This window comes from Anoplolepis gracilipes, chromosome 4, assembly GCF_047496725.1.
Source record: "Anoplolepis gracilipes chromosome 4, ASM4749672v1, whole genome shotgun sequence".
Taxonomy (NCBI): domain Eukaryota; kingdom Metazoa; phylum Arthropoda; class Insecta; order Hymenoptera; family Formicidae; genus Anoplolepis; species Anoplolepis gracilipes.
In genome coordinates this window covers 6,773,430-6,796,699 of record NC_132973.1, presented here as the reverse complement: position 1 = coordinate 6,796,699, position 23,270 = coordinate 6,773,430, and the positions used below count along the sequence as shown (strand labels likewise).

At 32.0% G+C, this 23,270-nt stretch overlaps 2 protein-coding genes across 5 annotated transcripts; one reads left to right on the top strand and one right to left on the bottom strand.

The window, feature by feature from the left end:
* Window positions 1-139: 139 nt before the first annotated feature.
* On the bottom strand, window positions 140-4,713 carry LOC140664595 (bolA-like protein 2). Of its 3 annotated transcripts, XM_072889835.1 has the most exons (3): window positions 4,045-4,334; window positions 445-539; window positions 140-307 (listed from the first exon to the last, which is right to left on the bottom strand). In XM_072889835.1, exons 1-3 carry the CDS (start codon window positions 4,105-4,107, stop codon window positions 211-213), a joined length of 255 nt encoding a protein of 84 aa, XP_072745936.1. In that variant the 5' UTR covers window positions 4,108-4,334; the 3' UTR covers window positions 140-210. The 3 variants fall into 3 exon arrangements, with proteins under 3 accessions (XP_072745936.1, XP_072745934.1, XP_072745935.1); XM_072889833.1 differs by lacking the exons at window positions 140-307; window positions 445-539 and adding an exon at window positions 2,114-3,968 and having other exon boundaries at window positions 4,045-4,713; XM_072889834.1 differs by lacking the exons at window positions 140-307; window positions 445-539 and adding an exon at window positions 2,114-3,924 and having other exon boundaries at window positions 4,045-4,713.
* Window positions 4,714-4,763: 50 nt separating this feature from the next.
* Window positions 4,764-22,975, top strand: Slga (proline dehydrogenase slgA). 2 transcript variants are annotated; one of them, XM_072889813.1, is made up of 12 exons: window positions 4,764-5,866; window positions 14,828-15,036; window positions 15,473-15,654; window positions 19,458-19,535; window positions 19,716-19,780; window positions 19,861-20,045; window positions 20,135-20,309; window positions 20,382-20,492; window positions 20,589-20,720; window positions 20,798-20,997; window positions 21,092-21,180; window positions 21,272-22,975. In XM_072889813.1, exons 1-12 carry the CDS (start codon window positions 5,498-5,500, stop codon window positions 21,475-21,477), a joined length of 2,001 nt encoding a protein of 666 aa, XP_072745914.1. In that variant the 5' UTR covers window positions 4,764-5,497; the 3' UTR covers window positions 21,478-22,975. The 2 variants fall into 2 exon arrangements, with proteins under 2 accessions (XP_072745914.1, XP_072745913.1); XM_072889812.1 differs by lacking the exon at window positions 19,458-19,535 and having other exon boundaries at window positions 4,767-5,866.
* Window positions 22,976-23,270: the final 295 nt, after the last annotated feature.

Sequence of the window (23,270 nt, the reverse complement as noted above, 5' to 3'; positions counted from 1 at the left end):
TTGATACTGTATCTCTTATACCATATAAATATTAAAACTACGAGAATGTATTTGTCTAACTTCAAGAAAATCACTTGGATAATATTCGAGTTACTCTTTCATTTATAGATTTTTAAATTATTAGAAGCGGCTAACATACAAAACAATTGTGACAAGAGTAACTGTTGTCAATTTTCTATCCATATGAAAGAAATTTAATAAGATTAACAGTCACGTTTTCGTTTTTTCCCATTGCTCTGGCGTTAATGTTGTTACTGAAATAGCATGAATTGCCTTCAGTTCTTCTTCCAAGACTCCATATACAAGCCTGTATGTGTAAATTATATGTATTCCATTATTGAAATTTTATATGGAAGTTTATTAAAATATATTAATGAAAAGATATTGTTTGTGTGTATTGAAACTTTATACATATTTTTATAATCTGTGAAAATGACATATTACCTGTGACGTTGCAGGGTGGGCTTTCCTTGGAATTGATTAGAGACGACAACTACCGAGAACTTGGCTCCACAACCATCAGATTGATCTGTCACCTCCTGTAACACACAATGTATTATAAACAATATATTTTTGTAAGGGCATTAAGAACGCGTAAGTAATAAAATCTGCTGTATGAAATATATTTACTAATATCACCAACTTATACAAAGTCGTTTGTTGAACGTATCTTGTTACCTTTTATTAGATTGATGCTATAAAAAATACATTAACTTTTATCGAACTAATCTTTTTGCTACATCATTGTTTACTCTTTGATCATCGTTTATCTTTTCTTTGTTAATATAATTAATAATTAAATGATACACAGAATAATATTTTGTAAAACATTTTTTCATAGCATCAATTCAATATAGACGAAATCAATATAGATGATATTAAGAAACTATGTTGTATATCACGTATAGTTAAAACACTAAGCATAATTAGAAATCTCCTTATATCGGCATATAAAGTGACTTAAGTCTCAACCATAATATACTTACATACAACAAATGATGATTAAAACGAAAGAAAAAATAAAATTTATTTTTTATATATTTATTTTATAAAGATTGCAAGGCAACTGATCTAAAACAGTTTTGCCACATGTGTGACTGAGACTTACTATGGAAATAATCATACTGATTTTAAATGCAAATTAAAAGGTTTTTTAGAGTAAGGTAGATATCTTATCTTATTCTAAATATAGAAATATGTAGTCAACTAACAAATATATTTCTGGTAGAACAAGATGCGATTAATAATACAAATAAAATATAATATTATAAATATAAATAAAATATAATTAACAATCATATGAATGAAATAATTTTAAAAAATATCAATAATGACACAATAAAACATAAGCAAATATTATTTTATATTTGCTAGAATACAACACAATTTATTTATTAGAGTTCATGGATAAATTATTTTCCAATATTTAAAAAAAAATTTTAATATACATATACGAGTATATCACATTTTATATATTTCTAAGACTTTCCTAATTAGATTAAAAAATTTGCAAAATTTATAATAGATTTATACTCATTATTTCATTAATTTTTTAATAAATTTTCGTAGATAGCACTTATAACATTTTGAAAAATTTCTATATTTTTATAATATTATGTTAACAGAAGAGAATATCTTACAAATATATATTCGATATTGCTATGTAATGTATTAAGTCAATTATTTTAATTGCATATCTAATTAAAAAATCGAAAATTATAATACTTTTAGACTTACAAGCGAAATTATATATTAATAAAATAGAAAGAATCGCGTGCTTAAAACAGTAATTATTTATATATGCGTATGCATATTATTCTATTAATTTTCATAGCTCAGTTGATATGAATTGTTGCGCAGCTAATTTTATTTTTTGTTGCGTGGATATTATGCATAAATTATGAAAGTTGTAAATTAAAATAAAATTGAACTTCTTCATTTGTATTTATATTTTTAATTGTTGCTCTCATAATAAGATTAAGACTTGTTTCAGATTATTATTCTAGATAGAAGAATAATACAACGAAATATACTTTTCTAAGGAAAAAATGGATAGTCTGATATATGTTATATCATCAATCAATATCAAATTTTTATCCTTAATGAAAATTGTTCACACAATTAATTTCCGCGAGATAACAAGTTTACGATATATAAAATTAGCATAGTGATAGAAGCAACTAGTATCAAAAAAGGGCAAAGAAAGAATATGATTCGACTTTATGAGAGCAAATTTTATTTATTATTTATATCTTTTTTTTGTTTTCAATACATCATTCAATATGACTTAACTTTATTCGTCAGAGTTTCTTTTCTCAATACAAATAGTTGGACATAATTGAAATATACAAAAAAGACTAGAAAATGTGTACATGAATATGCAGATATTAAAAGAGAAAATAAATCGGGATATTTTTCAGGGGGTTTTATAAATTTGCTAACGATAGAGAGAAGTAACATACCTAAAATAGATCCATAAAACGCAAAGAGCCATAATTTTTTATTATAGTTTGGCAAATTTGAAAAAAATTTATTTTTCTTAGATCGTTGTACTTTATTTTTTAATTTTGATGTATTCTTATTTAATGTACTCTTTATTTTGTCGTTGTAAAATATGTCAGACCATATCCAAGAAACAAAACAAAAATAAAAAATTATTGTGCCAAGATAAGCAAGGTATAGTTCATCTTTTATAAATAATGGTAGCATGCTAAAATGTGAAATAATCAAGAACCAAAAACAAGGAAGAGGATCGTTATGAAAATGCAATAAAACCGGTACGGCAACTAAAAGAATGGATTTCTCGTGAACTTGAAATGAGAAAAGGAAGAATGCTAAGGCGGAATTTATTAGAGAAAGTATAAATGCATCTTTCTTAGGTAATAAATATAAATTGATGCAACTTGGTAAAATTGCACATGTTGTTACTGTTAAACAAATCTTGGCTAATTGCGCGTTCGTAAAAATTTGTCGTAATTTACAAAAAACATTGATTGCACACCAAATGTTGGCAACTTTATCTTCGAATACACCTCTGGAAAATGGGAATAATCTGAGTACTGTACTGAAAAATAAATCTCTACTTTTGAAAAATGGTATCCAAATAATGTAAAACGTTAATAGTACCAGAAAGGAGATACATGTTAACATGCGAATACAAAGAAACCAAGATTTTGTCTTATTAAATATATGATGCCCAAGTATGTAAAAGAAAAATGGTAAAGCGTGATACAGCTCCATTTGTTTATAATTCAGCGCTAAAACAAACAGAATTGAGCTAAAGATGACTGAATCTTGCATCATAGCAGCTACAGCGGCGATGAAGAAACCCAGCGACACGCAATTGTATTGAAAATGTCCATGATCTATTAATATTAACCCTGGATACATCAACGCTGTCAAGAGGACAGCGTCTCTTTTCTTAAACTTGAATACATTGGACTCGTTAAATTGACAAATGTCTGGCAAACGCAAATTGATTACAAAATATATAATTGCTGGTATATAAATTAAAATATCTGCAATTAGAACAGTTAGTCTCATGAAGTGCTTATGCTCTACAGTTTCAAATCCTCTGGATTCCTGCAGTTTTACAAAAGACGGATCTATCCTATTCGCAATGTGACCTAATAAAAGACTGTGGTATGCCGTTAAAGGTGGATAATCTAAACCCCAGTATTGTAGATCATTGTCTGTAGTATTGATATACCATTTATCAAGGGGTAGATTGAACGTGATTTCTTGCCAGTGTCGCTGCGCTTCATAATCTCCGTACAAGGGAGGCTTGCCCTCTCCGCTGTGCGAATGATGAGTGATGCAGCATCTCAAGAGAACGGCAAAACAGGAGATTAGAGCAAGCTGCAGTTTTCCCTGCATTCTTCCTTATGCGAGGCCCCAAAGTTAGTTTATCGCTCCGAAATTTATCTTCAAATCGTAAAACTAATCGGCAAGAATTTCGAGAATGGTTCCTGACAAAATGACACGTCATCACACGTGTAGAAAAAAAGTAAAAAAAGAAATGATAAAAGAAGTTAGTTTACGTACCACGTGTGAAGCTGTCAATCCCTCTGTCACTTTGTTTTTAATATATTCCTCGCTATATGGCATACTCAGACGCTCTTAATACAACAGGTACTTGCTGCTACCTGCTATTAAATGTAGAATATTATTAAATGCCACGTTTTAACCAAATTGATAGATGAACGCACGCAGGACAATAACCAACCGGTTGGTATAACCATAAATAAAATAAGAGTAAACAGATCGGTTCTCATACTTGATAATTACTCCGCAAGCCATCTATGTCGTACTTATATAAAAACTCGATCGGTAACGTAGATAGGTCTTTTCAGTCTTTTGAAAGGTACATATCTTATCTAGAGAGTATAATTATGAATGCAATAATATTGTAAGATTAATTTTTTCAGTATGTGTAAATATTTCTAATTTACATTTTAAAGAGAAAAATGTGCAGATATTGAAAATTAATAAAAGTCGTGTTTCAAATTATACTAAGTATTCTCGAAATGTCAATTTTGTTAGATAACGCGACTTGATGCGCGCGCCGCACATTTATCGGCGTTTCCCGGAGACTGTCGGTGAACCAATAGCCAATGTGAATCGCGCTCGCACACCTCCGTCGACGGGCCAATCGGCGTAGCGGGATCGCGGCGGCGTCGGCGGCGAGCGCGCTAATCGGGGAACGAGGCGCGTAGGCGAACTCTGGTCAGGATACGGCACGTTATATTTAAGCTATTCGCGGACCCGGCGCCCACGGCCCACGGTACATTGGTCGGACTTGGTGTTCCCGGTGACCGAAAATCAATATTTCCGTCGTGCTGCGAGGTAGAGAGAGCACAAGCGAAACGGTCGCCATTACCGTATATACCCTATTAAACTCGCGCGCGCGTCTCTCTCTCTCTCTTTCTCTGACGTCGAGCCTCGTATTCTCCGACGAACGTCACGACGAACGAAGACTACGACTACGACTACGACTACGACGACGACGACGCGCAACCGCTGTCGCCAGTCGTCCCGTCATTATCGCCGGTCAGTCGTGCCGCGTCGCGACTCGTGTACGTGTGAATCTCGTTCTTGGACACGTTGTGCAGCTACAAGGGGAGAAGCAGTAGCAGCAGAGACTTCGCAAGAGGATCTCCTTTGCCCTCTGTTATATTTGAGGTCTCCGATATTCGATTGATCGTCGTCCCATCAGTGAGCCCATCATCCCCCGCTATCATTCTCTCTTCCTCGGTGCTCGTCTGTTCACGTTCCGTTCACGTCCGTCAACCTGAAGGAGAGCCAAAACAGCCTCGGTGAGAGGACGGTCGCAAGCGCGAAATCCCGTTCCGGTAACACGGAATCCGCGTCGTCGACGGTCTCTCTCGTTCATTAATTCACTCTCCTCCCATTTCTCCTCGCGCTCTTCCCTTTTCCTTCCTCCTGTTCCTCCACCTCCTCCTCCTCCTCCTCCTCCTTTTCACCTCGTCGGAACACGATGGCGTTTCTGAGGAGCGTTTCCCGGCGATGTTGTGCCGGCAAGAAGCTGAGTAAGTGCGGCGCGTTGCCCGTGGTCAGCCTCCTGGAGAACGCGGCGGCGTCGGCGGCGATGGTGACGAGGACACCACCGTTGCGGCTGGTTACACAGGTGCGCGACTACGCGACCTCCGCCGCTGACGCCGCTACTGACGTCAAGAAGCAGCAGCAGCAGCAGCAACCGGCGTCGCATCGGCAGATCGACCCACTCGATTTGAAGTTTAACGACCCGATCGCCGCCTTCAAGAGCAAGACCACCATGGAGCTGATGCGCGCCTATATCGTCTATCAGATGTGCTCTATCGAATACATCGTGGAGAACAACATGAAGGTGAGTATATTTCACATGTGTATATATATATATATATATATATATTCTGCCCACTAACTCTGTAATAACTCTGTACACGCTTTCGGACTCGATCATTACATTAAATTCTGTAAATTAAAATTTCTATTTTTTAAATTAAATTTCAGACTATTATACACAATCAAGAGTTTCCATCTTTATTCGTACATTGCAGGTAGCATAGATCCCTTCCCAATCTAGAAAGAGAAGACTAGTGCTATATTTTTTTTGGAAAACTCTGGCTTAAATCTCTTTCTGACATAGCTATACTTTATTACATAATTATTTATAAATTTCATTTTTAATGTGTATAAAAAGCGCTGAAAAGTGCGAACTTACATGATTGTATGAAGCTCGTTTTCTTTTTCATCATTTAAAAATGATTACATTTGATTTAAAGTAATCCATACATGGAAGCTCGATTTAAGTATAGTCGGAAGTATAGCGGAGTATCGATTGAATCAAACATAAGCGAGATGCTTGATTTGCAATTCGCGTGGGATAGAATACGATATGTGATATAATTCGCTTTTTCGGTAATTAACAGTTTCCTTTTGGAGAGTGATATGTATATTTATCGCACATATCCTATATATTCAGCAAAGTATGAATAGACACATATATATATATATATAATCTCTCATCACATTATGATCGATCATTGATTTGACATGTCATTCAGCTTGACAATTAATGACTATGTAGTCATTTTAATAAGATCAAAAATAGAAAGGATATAAGTTAGCATTAATTTTGAACGCGTGGTTTTCCTTTAACACATTACGTGGTATTTATTCAGAAAAAATCACGTCATTTATAATTTAAGAAAGATGTTTGAATCAGAAATTCAATTTCGACGCTGAAACGAGTTGTATCTTTCATGCAAGTTTCAGAAGAATTGTCGACCATGCCCTAAGGCGAATTCTAGATCGTGTTTCGTTTATGGTTGATTAGGCTTCTAAGAAAGGTCTTACGTATTCATTAACATCTTATCACGCTTTCAGGAATGTAATTCGACTGCTATCGATATAGATCATTCATATCGTTTATCGTGATCAATCTGCATATCTGTGATAATGCCGTGGCGAGTTTCTTAAAAATAAAAAAAGATCAATGGAATTTTTTAATTTGTCATTTATAATTTTCCATCATTTCGGAGCTTACGTAACATTTCACATGCGATTTGCATTAAGATGGCTCAGACGATGACGCGATGCGACGCGTCGTTATTGATTTCACTATTGCCGGATCGACGTAGGAATTTTGCCGCAAACCGTCGGCGAATTATATAACCCGTTTAAGATAGACGCCTCAGTATGTGAAATTCAATTGTGTTTCCTTAATCGATCATTAAGGAAATCGCCGATCCCATGAATTTCGACTCCGTTATGGTAATATTGTAGTTTACTTGTCACATTGTACATTGCTAATCATTTCGCGTGACTTTACTAATTATTTAATTTAGAAATATTAATTCGCACGTTGTTTAGTTATTATTTACTATTAAAAAACGTGAATAAATATTTCCTGCAGAATTGAACAAAAAAAAAATTTAATTATTTTTTTCTCGATTTACATTCCGAAACAAAAACGTCATCACTGAGGAAAATTTTTCACGCTTTTCCAATTGCGAGCCAGCCATCGTATAAAATTTTCTTTAGAGAAGACGTTTTGAAACGTAACTTTATGACTGAAACACACATATGTCTTTTTTGTAACGTTTGTTGACAATCATGTATCTTTTATTTGTAAGTTTATCAACATATAAAAGTGACTTTTTGAAGTATTTCAGTCACATTTATGTGAAGTAAAAATCTGTGTTTCAAATAAAGGTTTTTAATTCATATAAGTGCTTCACAAAAGTTTACAGACCATAATACCGTTTACTTTAACTTTAAGTATGTAAATTTGTAAATTATACAGAAAAACGATTTATATAATTGTCCATGACAAATAAGAATAATTTGTTGAAATTTTTACCATCATTTTGACATATTACAACGTAAAGACATAAGGAATTTTAAAAAGTTTTTTAATTTATATGAATGTGTCTCTTTAGAGTTTTGTAAATGGTACCATTCAAACATTTATCTTAATTAGAGTTATTAATGTACATAACTGCAAAAATATATATGTATAATTTAACATATAAATCACTTGTTTTTTTAAAGTTATATAATATTTTTTTTTTCAGTTTAAATAAGTAAAATTATAAGAAAACTTGACAAATATAAATGCGGTCGTGATTTTCTTCTAAATCGCAAACAGAGACAAAATTTTCCTTATATTTTCTTTACATTCTAGATTTTCTACGCTTTTCGAAGCTTAAGAATGTGAACAATGCAACGTCAGTTTAAGATTCATCTTAACGTTGCTTACTATTGTACACAACAAAATCACTCTACTTGACAAACTTTACGTAACGTAAAATTCGTTACGTGTACATGCCATCGACTACATTATTCGTTGCGGACTTACGTATGAAATCATTCGATAAATCATCCTGTCGGATATAAATATTGCACCGTTTGATTAACATTTGGACATTTGACAACGTAACATAACTCACGGCAGGACGTTAATTGCAAAACGTTTACAGTAACATCGGGCGGGAAATATTTCTCTCTCTTTTTCGGAAACCGCGATTTGACATATGTAACGAACGAACTAGTTTTCCCTCGCTCGTATACTTCCGTATATCGATCGTATCCGTTCAATGTCGGTTCTTCGTCACCGCGAGACGGTATAATAATTCTCTTGTAGATGAACGATGTTAGATCGAGGTTTTTCAAGCCAATCTGAGTATATTTTAATGGAAAAAACCGCAAATAAAATGAAATTAACATGAAAAAATAGTTCGGTTTTCTGCGATATTTACGCTACATTGCAACAATTAGTATAACATATATTTTATTACGATAGTCTTATCGCGTCATGAGCATTATGTAAAGGAACTGCGCACTCTACAATAATTTTGTCTACGTTAAAAAGTTGATATCTATAATAAAATAAAAGAATGATGCAAAAATGAATTTTTTCAAACCATGAATTAATTGTTAAAAGTATTAAAATATTTTTTTAATTGAAAATTTGTTGATTTTATAACTCATCTCGGATCTGGAAATCCGAGTGATTAAAAATAGAGGGTGTTTTTCCAGACATTCTATTAATTTCGAAATCGTGTAAAAACGTAGAAGGATTCATGTGGCCTACTGTGAACAGTCACGAGCGAAAACTGCATGAAGACAAATGGCATGGTACGTTATTACATCCGTGCATCAACACCGACATGATCCTGAGAATCTGATCTGACCTGAAATATTGCCTATCTCACTTTCTTTCGTGGCAGACTTTTTGTTCAGACAGTGTGCCAGACTAGGCGGTATTTTGTGCACGATACACCTCTGTGCCCTTCTTCTAAAAATAGCACATACGTTCGACTCGCAATTGGATGGAATAACATAAAAAAAATATTTTTTTTTTTTTTTTGGAAAAAGGAATTTAAAAACTTGCATGTGATTTTTAATTAATGTTGACAAAGAAGCTTAGCTGTAATTTAATAAAATATTTGTGATTGGTAATATGTGATTATGGTTCTATTGAATAATATTATTTTTAGAATTTATTGTTATTGTATTCAATTACTCGAATTGATCGGAACGTTGATCAGAGATCGAGAATTATTTTCATCTCCTTCTTTTCTCCTTATAATTATTTTATTATCCTCTCACATACTTTTTTATATTTGTATTTTATAACAGAAAAAATACGCTATATAAGATCGAATTTTTATACAGTGCTACGCGAATAAATCGAGTCGTTGCATGATTGTTGCGTTTACATCTGCGAATTATTATATTATGCATTTGCGCAGATCTCGTTATGCAACCATGACGTAATACAAGGTTCAATCGCGTCGCCGCTACTGTCGAAACTTTTTTCATGCATTAATTAATCTTTCTGTCATCAAGAGTCACTTCTTTAATATCTTGATTATTAAATACATACTTTGTATTCTGTTTTGATTGGTCTTTTAGATATTCAACTTGTAGTCGTTATTTAACGATATTAAATTGCAAAAGACATCGGATTCTTTTTCAAATCATTTATCATAAAATCGGGCAAAACTCCAACTCTTTCAAATATTATCTCTCAGTAAATTTCCTTCAATTTACGATAAAGCGTTAATTCTGCAATTCGTGTACAATTTATATTTACGAAATGTTGTTCTGTCAGATTTTTTCAAGGTTGATATTGTATCACGCTTCCGCGTTATATCTTAACTCAGCTGTCTCACCCAGCAGTTGGACACACATTTATTCCTTTAATTTTTCTCATGATCGAGTACGCATTCTAGAAATTTCTACACACACTTGACACGCTCGAATTTCGGTGAGTCCCGGTATGCACACGTGAGTCTTCCGACTAGTATGATGTAATACGCTTCAAGAGTAGTAGTCGTGTGTCAATTATATGGGGTGTCCCATATGCGTGTATGAGAAACTGACCCCTCGACCACCGCGGTTGGCGACGATACGTGACAAGTAGTTTCAAGGCTATCCAGTTCATTTGGCGCCTCCTTGCACGACCTGTGCCAGGAACAAACGAACGGACAGACGGATAGTTTTTGATAGGTTACCGGTTTAATACTATCGAATCGATCGTCTAAATAACAATGTTTAATCTTATTTCTTTAATTTTTTTACTTCTAAATGTATATAATATACATTACACACACAAATAATAATACTTACATTATTAGCGAGCGATAAATAATAATAAAAAAAAAATAGAATGTGAACAGCGAAGAGCGGAAAGAAATGAGATACTTATGTTCTAAAGTTATATTGGAATGTTTATTATAAAAGTTTCAAATTGTAAGTTTGCAGAACTATCAATTTCGAATTGCTAAGCAAAGACGATCGTTTTTAACTCTGTTATGCTGCGAATTTCTGCGACATTTTTCTAATATTATTGTATTAATTAATATAAGAATTACATTTTTTTGAGTTATTACTTAATAGATTACATAATTTTTTAAAATATTTATTCTTGTTATGATTCCGTATTTTTTTACATAGCAATAGCGTCGAAGATTTGTCTTTGACCTATTATTCTATAATGCTAATTCTTGTGTCTCACGAGAAAAAAGAGCCCGAGTGTTTTTATTGAAAAATCAGCTTAATTAAATTAAAATTGATTCTGAATAAATCTAATTTTGATAAATAAAATAATAAATTTTAATAAAATTTGATTTTATCCATTTGATAATAATCAATGATTAATGTTTTTTTTTCTACTTGTCTTGAAAATTAGAGATAATACGTGTGAACGAGATACTTTACATAGCCGAACAACGGGATACAAAACGACTGATGGGGATTTAAAAATAGATGCGTCGTGATAACAATTGCTTTTTCTGAATCGAGCCGACGCACCGTTATCAGCATCATGATATTTCAAGTACTTATTTCATGCCTCTTATCTGCTGCAGGTTTTTCCCGTGTTTATTTACAGACGCACACAAAACACATAATGTGTGTTGCACGTGTACCTCATTATACAGAATGGTCCGTAACACTGATTTCTCTGTCAATGTCAAGTGACTCGACAAATTTGAAGTGTGGAAAAATTGAGTTCTTAGTCTAAATCAGTGATTGATATCTCAGAATAAATCTGTAATTATTATGACAATGATGACAAGAGAATATTATTAAAAAATGCCGAATAAAAGATATATGTTCAGAGGCCGGAATTTTTTTTAAATCAATCGTCACACACAGCTCAAATTGCAACCAGCGTATCGTGTATAGTGTATAATATACTATCGTCATTTCTCTAGTTACATCATCGATCTGAGACTTAAACAAGACGTAGACAATATAGTTCAGTGACCTATACGATATTGCCAAGAATGCATTTCTCACTGTCAAATTCTAATAAAATATATGTTTATTTAAAGTAAAATACATAAAAAAATACTTAGGATAAATAGAAAAAAATACTAATTTAATTCACCCAAGAAGATAGAAAATAATATTTTATTTCCATTGTAGGTAGGTTTTTGAATGACTCTTTTGAATGGTTACAGTCGTAATTATACAACATTACCTTTGAACCATGTTTAGTTGATCTATGCGATGCTGGTCCATAGTCCAACGATTTTGGCACGTGCCAATGATTTTGATTTATTGCAATCACGCATTTCGAGCAACTGCATAACATTGTCGATGACATGGTCAACATTATTTGTAGCTTCTTTTAAATTTATGAAAGGCTGATGATATTATCTGATCGATATTATTATAATTCTAGTTGTTTGTAAGTATTTAGAATATGAGCATAATATCAAATTAAATTTTTTGTATCATATTTACTTTAATATCATATTATATATACTCTTGTCAGTTAAGAATTCACGTACGATAGATATTAAAAGGAGAGTTTGTATCGAGCGATTTGTGCATATATACTGCTTATCAATAGGTATATATAACAATAAAACTTCGGTAAGCTCCGAGCTCCAACCTCTCGAGTTTGACAAACATAACAATGACTTAAGTGACGCTTTTAAGTATACTCTGTCGACCACAACCTCTATATAATACAAATCAACTTATCTATCTGTTTGTTTAACACTTAAGAATCCACATTTCAAATTTGCTTTGTATTATTGTGTCACATACAAACTATTAATCACGAACACTACGTAATCTTGATTATGCAGTAGCTCGTATTTGCACTGCATCTAATAAGTTATTAAATTTTTATTAACTGTCAATTATTTTTACTACAAATTAAATAATTTGTAGTAAAAATAATTGACAGTTAATAAAAATTTAATTATTTAATTTAAAAATACACATAGATGAAGAGGGAAATGAGAATATAGACATTATAATATGTTAATCACGCTATTACAAAAATGTCTTCTAGTTATATATATTATATTGGAAAAATTCTCCGGGACAGTAGTGAAATCTTATGAATGACGGTAAAATTAAAATCGACTTCCGCGCTCGCTCCGTCGCTTGTAAAATGTTTTCGGCTGCATTCCAATTTTATTTCTACGATTTCATCTGACGAAATACGATCGATAAGGGGAGCTATTGCAATTAACAACCTTCCCGCGTATCATCGCAAATAGATCGATTCTATTTTAATAACCTAACTAATCACACTTCTTCTTGCTTAAGTTCGAGTAATCGAATACTAAATATATGTATTCCGTTAATATTTATTTGTCATTAGATTCGGCGAATCATTAGCATGTGCCTCGAAGATTTAGATCGCAAATTCTGTTATTGTTATTTAAAAACTCCATCATTCGAATTAATTGCTTCCTGCTTTAAAGTCATCTTTTTTTCATGTCACAAATTTTCATCAGGAAGAATCAATGATTATATATCTCTTAGCTGTTTTTTATAAAAAACTAAAATAGGTGACATATATAGATATATGTGTATGTGTAAAATAATATTCTAATAATAAACAGTCTTTAGCTGCGTTGAAGGAGATGCCGCTATTGTGCTCTGTCCTTGTTCAATTTTCAGTAACAAGATAGAATGATATTTTTTTAGCAAAAATAACGTTTTTGAATGCACCTTTTATGAGACATTGAAGAGAAATTCGATCCCAACAAAATAGCGCTTTGATCTCTATGTCTATTATATTTAATAAAATTTGACGTATCGTTCTAAGATGTGGTTGCGAAATCGCAACGTTACAAGTGTAAAATGTAATTATGATAAATTCTTGTACCTCTATGATAAAATCTTAATTATATTTATATCCGTTTCTACGTGAAAATTTTATATTTTTTACTTATTATTTTTAAGTTGATTATAATGCTACTGAAAAAGATTTCTATTATTTCTCATATTTTACATTTTATATTTCTCTTAAATTTCTTGGCTCTGGCATTTAATAGCAGACGGGATAATGGCGTATACTGGGAGCATGCGTCTTCTTAAGAGATCGATATTCGCACAGCGAGAGTGTTTTCTTCAGAGATCAATATTCGGCAACGTTAACATTAACGTGATTGTTAGCCACGATATAACTTACAGTTTTATAGATATATTAAGCTCTCTGAGCCAACTTATCAAAACATAAAAAAAATATGTATGAAAATTATTTGCTATTTTTTGCTATAAAAAATAATTATTTCCTCCAGGCGTTAAAAAATTACGAAGAGCTAAATAGCTTAATCTTAAGCTATCTAACTATTATAAAAAAATAACGCATACATAAATAAAAACAAAAATTAATAGTACACAATTTTTTTTTACTATATTTTTTACTTACAAAAATATTTCTATTACTCCAATTGTTAAAGACTTACAAAGGGCTAGATAACTCTTTAGCAGATAGTTTAATATATACTTCATTTTTATTTCGGGGGCGTATTATTTATATGATAAATTTTTCATCTCTCTGAGCGTCTTACATAACTTTGCTTCGAGTTGAACTCTACAAGCGAAAAATTAACAGCTATTTTTACACTTTTCTTCGTTCTTGCATTGTGTTACGCTCGCGTTTCACGACTGTGGTTTCTTTTGAATAGTATGTATTATTTAGATAGAATATACATAAATCACATACATCATGAATCATGAGACAGTACGGAAAGAAAAGAATTAACGCAACTGTTCTTGGCTGTTGCCCGATTTATTTATCCTTCGTTTGCTTTTCAAAATAAATTTATGGAAAAAACACAAAACAACTTTTACATATATTTGTATCAAATATACATTGTTTATACTTATTTCATTATTAAATTTTCTATAAAAATTTGCTTTTTTTTTTTTAAATTTGCTTTATACGCATTATAACGTCACTACTTTGTAGTGTTTAAAACAAATTATATTACTTTAATTGCAAATATTTATATTGTTCGATACACTATATCGTATATCTAATCGTTTGAACTTTAAATTACAGTTCATGAAATTGGCGAAAGCGATGTTGGGCGAAAAATTGTTCACAAAGTTTATGAAGGCAACGTTTTATGGTCACTTCGTCGCCGGGGAAGATGAGGTGCAAATCACACCAGTTTTGGAGAGGTTGCGGCAATTTGGCGTAAAACCGATTCTTGATTATTCCGTCGAAGAAGATATCTCGCAGGAGGAGGCCGAGCGGCGCGAGATTCAGTAAGTCCATAATATTTTCATTGTCATTATATACCATCGTCATGTTGCGATACGTGATTTTTTGATCTTTTATACTTATACGATGTCCTTGCGAAAGTAACGCGCTATTCTACTCGACTCGAATCCCCGTCAAGTATGAAATTTAATCCCGCGTATCACTTTATAGCACCTTTCAACGGATGTATAGATCCGATGTTAGTATTAGTATCAGATACAGTTCTTTATTTGAGTTTGCTTATCTTTGTTTTCTATGTAAAGAAGAAATTGTGCTTTAATTTTCGTCAGTACATGCATTCGAAAATCGTAATCTGAAGAAATAATTTGATAAACAGAAAGTCAAGAAAAGCAAATCAATGCAAATCGAACGAAGGTGCACGTGCGGTTTAGGATTTTAATCCGAACAAAATGTTGAATATTCAATATTCTTCTATTTTAGAGCCTCAGTGTCAGAAGCGGGTGACGAAAAGAGAGAAGGTCCCTTGAAAAAATATCACGTGGAGAAGTCATTCGCCGATCGACGGTACAAAGTGTCGTCGGCCAGGACGTATTTCTACCTGAATGAAGCGTCCTGTGAACGAAACATGGATATATTTATCAGGTGTCTGGAGGCTGTGGCGAGTGAGTCACGGATTTTATTTTTAGCTCTCTCTAGCATTTTATTTCTTTTTAATTTCTGACTGACATTTCATCCTTTACTTTTGGCTTTGGCATGACCTACATAGAGTATTCTTTTACAATCTTATAGAGTTAGTTTTTTTGTTTAAACGCTTGTAATTTAGTTCTCTTCTAAACTTTTAATTAAATAAATTATCAATTTAATATAATAAATAAATATAACTTAATATATTAAATAAATATGTTTTTAAGTTTTTAAAAAAACTAAATATATACACAACATACGTACATATATGTGTGTATACATATACGTATATATATATATGTGTGTGTGTATTCTGTAACGATAAGCAATAATAAAATATACTCGGTAATAAAATCATAATATCACACGAAAACACGACGTGTCATACACACGCGACATTGAAAACTAACACATTAATGTGCGCTCAACGCACAAATGTGTTTACTATATATATATGTATGAGCACAGTAAATATGTATATGAACATTATACATGTAAATGCATGTTACATAGGTATAAAATGCGCGACATTTTACATGGTACTCCAATTTCGCGATCGTAGGGCAATATATCGTTTCGCACGAGGATCGAACTTTGAGTAGACTTTAAGTATAACTTCAAGTAAGAATTATAAAAGTAAGGGGATCCTAAAGGCATTTATGTTACTAACCAAAATCTAAGCTAAAAAAATAGATTTGCTTAATATAAAAATTTTGAAGGAATATTTGTAAACTTGTAAAAATAAGCTTAGAACCCTAGTAAAAAACATTTTTATTTTAAATGTATCTGAAAAAAAGTAAAAATATTTTTTATTGGATTTCCAAGTTTATTTCTAAAATTTTACAAATATTCCTTTGTGCAATTCCTAAACGGAAATCTATCTTATATTATATATATAAACTGCAAAACTTTTCAGTAATGCAGATGATTTATTTAATTCTTTTAAAGCGGCAAAAGACGAAATCGATAAATGGGATCAATGCGAATCGTGTTTACACCGACTCTTGTCTTATTATCAGAACACATTCGGATCTCAGAGAGACTCAAACTCACTCAGACTCGATTCATTATGATATCATAGTGTTTGTACACATTAGGATATCGTAAACATTATGCTAAATTATCCTAGTTAAACTCGTAAAACCGAACCGTATACATATGTTTTGAAGATGTAGGAAAAAAAGAAGGCTGTGGTGTTTGGTAGTCATGCCATGACCATATGATAACCATATGATGTATGAAACATATGAAACAAGAGATGAAACTAAACGAAGACGATCCCATTCTGCCCTTATCAATCGAATTTTAACCGATTTAGATTGAACCACTTATCAGAGTGAAATTAAAATATTATACGAAAAAGCGATTAACTATATGTGAAACACTAAAAACTGACGCATTAATATATAACGTTCAATATATGCGCTTATTAGGTACATATGAGTTATTTGCAACTCGTGACAAATTTGAGTTACTTAGCTTTCTTCTTTCAAAATAAACTCTCCAAGTACTAAACTCTTTCATCAATGTCAAGGTGATCCCGTTGGGAGGATTTATATATTTTAATATAATATATAATTTGTGTACGTGTGTGTAATGTTTTTATATTATAACTGAAAAATATATATTATGTCTTTATTTTAACATAAATAAATAGATATATAAGTCAAAATTAAAGATAGATAAAAATTCGCGGATTATAATATAATTAGATTATTTACATGATAGATTTTAATCACAGATAAACAATATCTTATATGTATACTGTAAAACAATGAACACTAAACCTTGTGTAAAGTAAATTAATTCAGTATGGTCGAGATATATTTAACGCAATATAAAATAAATTTACACGAAATATATTTTTTTTTTTTTATTTTAAACAAATTATTAATTAATCAATTGATATATTACTGCTTTTTATTTACTTTTTAATCCGTTCAATTTAATTATTTTAATTGATCTTTGATTAATAGTTTACGTCTTATTATGTGAGCTCAGTCCACATTACATTTAAATCGGCGAAAATTTTAAAACAAAAAATATAAATTTCTTTCTCTAGCATGGTTAAAGAAATAATTATTGCCCAGTATAATTATTTTGATATAAGGATTGTAACAAAATGTTTATGAACTTATAATTTGTATCCCTGTCATTTTGACTCCTATTTGAAATAATATATTTTTACATACTTGGAATAGATAAATTGTGCGAGATACGCGTGATAAAAAGCCATCATTGCGATGTAGTTACGTGCCATTTATCGAAAGTTAATGAATCAATTGTAATAATCATATAACGAATTATTATTATTATATTTAGATCGACGTAAATTTAAAATACTGAAATATATTTGACTTGAAGTATCCGTACTTACTGCTCGAGAATCGCCGAATGAATGCCGAAAGCCGAAACAGGTCGTGTCATAAGCAATAGCGAAGTAAGGAATTTGAATGTATATACGATGTGTCTTCCACTACTACTTTCTCGCTCGAGTTGCGCCACTCGAATAACAAGATGACTGCGTGTGTCTTTAACAATAGGCAAATATTGTACGACAATTAACTTATTGTCTCTTCGAAGTATTCAATATTTTAAAATATAAATTTAAGCTGATTTTTTTTCTGTAGTTTCTTATATTTCAAATTAATTTGGATGATTAACATTGTACATAAAGTTTAATGCTTATTTAAAAAATATAATATACTTTAGTTTGATCAAGAAACTATCTATGTAAATTAATTTAATATTATCATTTTTTACACTAAATTTTAGTATTCCGAGAAGCTATGTTTTATAAATTTACGGTTTTTTAAATTGCAGTTTATTAAAAGGTAATCTGTATAACAAAAGGTATTCTGATTTACAATCTGACAAGATTATTTGTGACTAAATAAATTACTGCGACTAATAAATTAATAATTAGTAAATAAATACGTATAACTAATAAATTATGTAGCTAAATAAATACTAGTAAAAACTTATATAAAATTATATTACATTTATTAAATACATTAAATTAAATAAATTAAATTATATGAAATTAAATTAAAATATAATATATAAAGGTATTCGACAAGAAATTAGTAAAATAATAATAAAATTTAAAAATCTAAAAAACGAACAAGTAAAAGTCAAGTGTAAAAATAATTATATTCAAAAGATTGATTAAATAATCAATTCATATGTCCGGTCTACATTTTTTTTATATTTGTATTTTATTTAACAGAGCCTCTTATATTTGTTTGTTATTAAAATTTAATATGATGAAATCCTTCTAAAGGGATAACAGAAAAATACTTTTAGAATGATAACATATAATTACGATGGAAATGCGATGGCTGACGTCATGCATAAAATCGATCGTCGTTCTACAACTAGAAAATTTTCCTTTCCCGTTCATACGAGATATGCAGTCTTTTTGGCGATAATTTTACGTTTCACTGTATCTACAAAACATTGCAAAGATTCCCAATACAAGAAAGCGAGAAAATGTTACGTTTTTGCACGACTAATGATGTTTCGACAGCAATGGATCTTTCGAAATTCCGCGAGTCAGAACCGTGTAGTCCTCTTTTATAGAGAGCTCTTCACAGAGCTAAGCTATAAATATCGGTATGCGTGTAGATCACGGTTCATGCTTTCCAGCCAAATTATGTGACATAACGTATGACGGAAATATTTAATGTATAAAATTTGCTATAAATTGATTAATAGAAAATAAAGAAATCAATATAAATTAGGTATGAACGAATAAAGAGCTGTATATATTTTTGTACAGAGGATGAAGTGAAGACTTTACAGCTGAAATATCCTTCTCAGAATTTTACCACTCACGCCCAAGCCGATCCCTATCCTGGTAAGACACCTTTCCCTCTTTTTCCTTGAAAGAATTTTTTTACCTTATGTTATCCTTAATTATCCAGGTCCAGAAATATTAGTACGTCTTTGCATGTTCTTTTTTTTTAAAGAAAAATAATTAATTAAGTTTTTAAATATTATAAGATAACACAATATAACACAAAAAATATCTTTGCAGGTGCTTCGATGGGCATGGGCATCACAGCCGTCAAATTAACCGCGCTTGGCCGGCCGCAGCTTCTGGTTGGCAATTTTATTTTTAGATACTCAAAAAAAATTGCACCTAAGTGTAAACTATAGCTGATAGAATAATTGCATTTTAGCTTCAATTGTCAGAGGTAATTATGCGCGCACGGCAATACATGTCGGATGTTATTGGTGGTGAGGGTGCCATTCTGGCTCAGCACGTGAAACCTGATGATTTTAGGAAAAAATTCGAGGAAGCACACATTAAAGATGAGGAATCGGTGCAAAAGTTCCTTCAGAAAATTCAATCGGATAAAGAAGGGTAAACGCGCAAAATTAAAATAATAATTAAAGTAACGTTTTAACATTTTTACGAATGTAATATCGCAACGGATATTTTTATCTACACAGTGTGATTCACCTTTTCCCGTGGAGCGGTATTTTAGACGAAAATTATGAACTAAGCGAAACTTTCCAAGTACCTGATATTAAGACGGGCAAGATGGTCAGATTAATGTCGCAGCTTACGTCTAAAGAAGAAGAAATGTTTAGGAACATGATCAGACGGTTAAATAATATTGTCTCGGTTTGTATAATTTTTTTCTCCTTTTAGTAATAAAAAGAATTTCATAAGACTAAACAAATAATTATTTTTCAGGTGGCTGATAGTCTAGACGTTCGCATCATGATAGATGCGGAACAAACATACTTTCAACCAGCCATTTCTCGCCTGACTCTGGAGATGATGCGCAAGTACAATACGAAAAAGGTAATGTTTTAATGTTCTCAGGGGATCGCGACATTATCACTTAGCTACTTTTCAGTGAATGATATTCTCACTGCCAAATATCGGTCTACTTCTCAGGCTGTGGTATTCAATACTTACCAGACGTATCTGCAAGAAGCGTATAACGAGGTGAAAACGGACCTCGAACAGGCGGAACGTCAAAACTTTTATTTTGGTGCTAAACTTGTTCGCGGCGCGTATATTGAACAGGTTGGCAGACATTTCTCAAATTAAGTTTCTCAAATAAAGTTTATTGAAGGGCAAAGTATCAAAGAATTCTTCTTTAGGAAAGGGCGAGAGCGGCAGCTATGGGTTATCCAGATCCTACGAATCCTACGTATGAGGCGACGACCGAATCCTATCACAGGACGCTCATGGAATGCTTGAGGCGAATGAAACAGTATAAGGATAAGGGAATCGATCCCAAGAAAATAGGAATTATGGTCGCCTCGCATAACGAGGATACTGTGCGTTTCGCGATCGAGAAGTGAGTGCCAATTTTACTCCATTCCTGCTTTTGCTACAAGTATAATACATAATAAGCAGCATACATAAATAAAATAATCTTTTTATGATTTTAGAATGAAAGAAATTGGAATTTCACCTGAAGATAAGGTTATATGTTTCGGTCAATTATTAGGAATGTGCGATTACATAACATTTCCATTAGGTACATAGAAATATTTGAAGCTTAAGTCTTTTTCTTGCGCGATAGAAGTTAAAATATAAAACGATATGCATGATTTGAATAAAATTTCCAGGTCAATCCGGTTACTCTGCGTACAAGTACATCCCATACGGACCAGTTAAGGAAGTGTTGCCATATTTGTCGCGGCGTGCCCAAGAGAACCGGGGTATATTGACGAAGATTAAGAAGGAGAAACGCTTGTTACTAAATGAAATCACGAGACGTCTAGTGCGCGGCAAAATCTTTTACAAACCCAAGGGCAATTATACTCCAGTTTGAGCAGTTCCGTTTAGTTGCACAGAGGATTTTAAGTATCAAATTTAAGTAGCGAGTTGTAAATTATTGAGAACTCTCCCGAAAGAAAAGGGTACTTCGGATTGAAGTAAATGATTAAAGTAACTTGATGGACCTGTTGCTTGTGGTATTCGAAAGAAAAAGCAGTGTGCGTGCACATGCACGAGCGCGTGAAAACTTACGGTTACGCACGCACTGTCATCAATTACATAAAAATTGCCTTTGTGTTATATTTTTCAATGCATCGATGCTCAATGCTGCTGGTAAACTATATTATTATATTATAACTATATATTATAACTATAGTATTCTCTTCGTTGCTCGTTTTACTTGTTATGGTAAAAAAAATACCATTGATTGTGCTACAATTAGTTTTGCTCATCAGAGAAGTCGTTTTCACAAGGCTCGAGTAAAGAGGATTTTGATTGATTCTTTCTAGCTTCTAAAAATTCAAAATTAACGATAGTTTCTTTAATTCGTAGCTCGTGATATTTTTATGTGCGGTATTAAAGAATCGATTGGGTCGAGCGGCAATTTATTGTTCGATGCGAAACACCGATGGTCGGGAGAAAATAGGCTCTGGTTTTTAGCACGTTCTTTTCAAATTTTACAATTTCTTTAAGAATCTCGTCGGATATTTTTCATATGTACATAATACACACACATTAATTATTTATGATCGTGTTCATGTAATATTGTCTTATCGTCCATAGTAATTGTAACAGAGTAAAGAATGATGGAAAAAAGAAAGAAAAAACAAAAGGCACCGCTCATGAATATCTGAATGGCAACATCTGCGATTTATTACTGTCTTGACGATTATTTCTCACGGTGAACGTATTTAGGTAATCACGATACATATAGTTACCAGAAAGAAACGGATAGTGGTTACATCACACACTTCCATTAAGATGTAACGTCACCGGCGAGTCTTTTAGTATGCGGTGTATGGAACATGGAGGGCCGAGTCGGAAAAAAAATAAATATACGTATTACGAAAAGATGATTCTTAAAAATGCGACAAAATAACAGGGTGAAAATTTAATGAGATTTAGAGCTATCTTAGAAAGACATGTGGATTTTTAAATGCTTTTAATAATACAAAGCAGAAGAGAAAAAAATGTCATTTTTCGCACGCGCGTTTAATACACGCTTATCGAGTTACAAAATCTTGGGGTGACATGGCGATAACGAAAGACCAGGGAGATTTGTGAGCAACACGTTATTTCTTTTGTGATACGTTAATAACTGTAGATAAGTCATACACATACGTACACAAGGTATTAGTTTCATTTTGCTTCTGCCTAAAATTGCTTCTCGCGTTACTAGATAATCTGTAAAAAAGCGCTGTTGAACAACATTGCAAGTAATCCAAGTAATATTGATGAAATATGTATGATACCTCACAGTCTCATTGTTTTTCAAGAAAAAAAGTTAAAGGAAGATTGATTTAGAAATAATAAATTTATGCCGTGATTTGAAATTTTAAAGACTAACGAATCCTTTTTATCCGTTACAAGAGAATTAATATTTAAAAAAAAATTTATTGTGAAATTAGGCAATGATTAGAATCGAAAGAAAAATCGTCCAATCTGAATATATATATATATATATATATATATATATATATATATATATAAAATTTAATATTATTCTAATTGATATAAAGGCTGTAACTCCGGAAATGGTGATGACACGTAATATCAACAACGTTAAAAAAGTTACGATATTTTAGCCTATAAGATTGTACAAACATTTCCACGGTTACATAGCGCATT

Bases quoted from the DNA above. Each gene is read 5' to 3' on its own strand.
- LOC140664595 (XM_072889833.1), bottom strand. From the start codon at position 3,876: ATGCAGGGAAAACTGCAGCTTGCTCTAATCTCCTGTTTTGCCGTTCTC.
- Slga (XM_072889813.1), top strand. From the start codon at position 5,498: ATGGCGTTTCTGAGGAGCGTTTCCCGGCGATGTTGTGCCGGCAAGAAG. The intron at 19,536-19,715 runs GTAAGACACCTT...ATATCTTTGCAG, and splicing joins CCAAGCCGATCCCTATCCTG to GTGCTTCGATGGGCATGGGC. The intron at 20,310-20,381 runs GTTTGTATAATT...ATTATTTTTCAG, and splicing joins GGTTAAATAATATTGTCTCG to GTGGCTGATAGTCTAGACGT.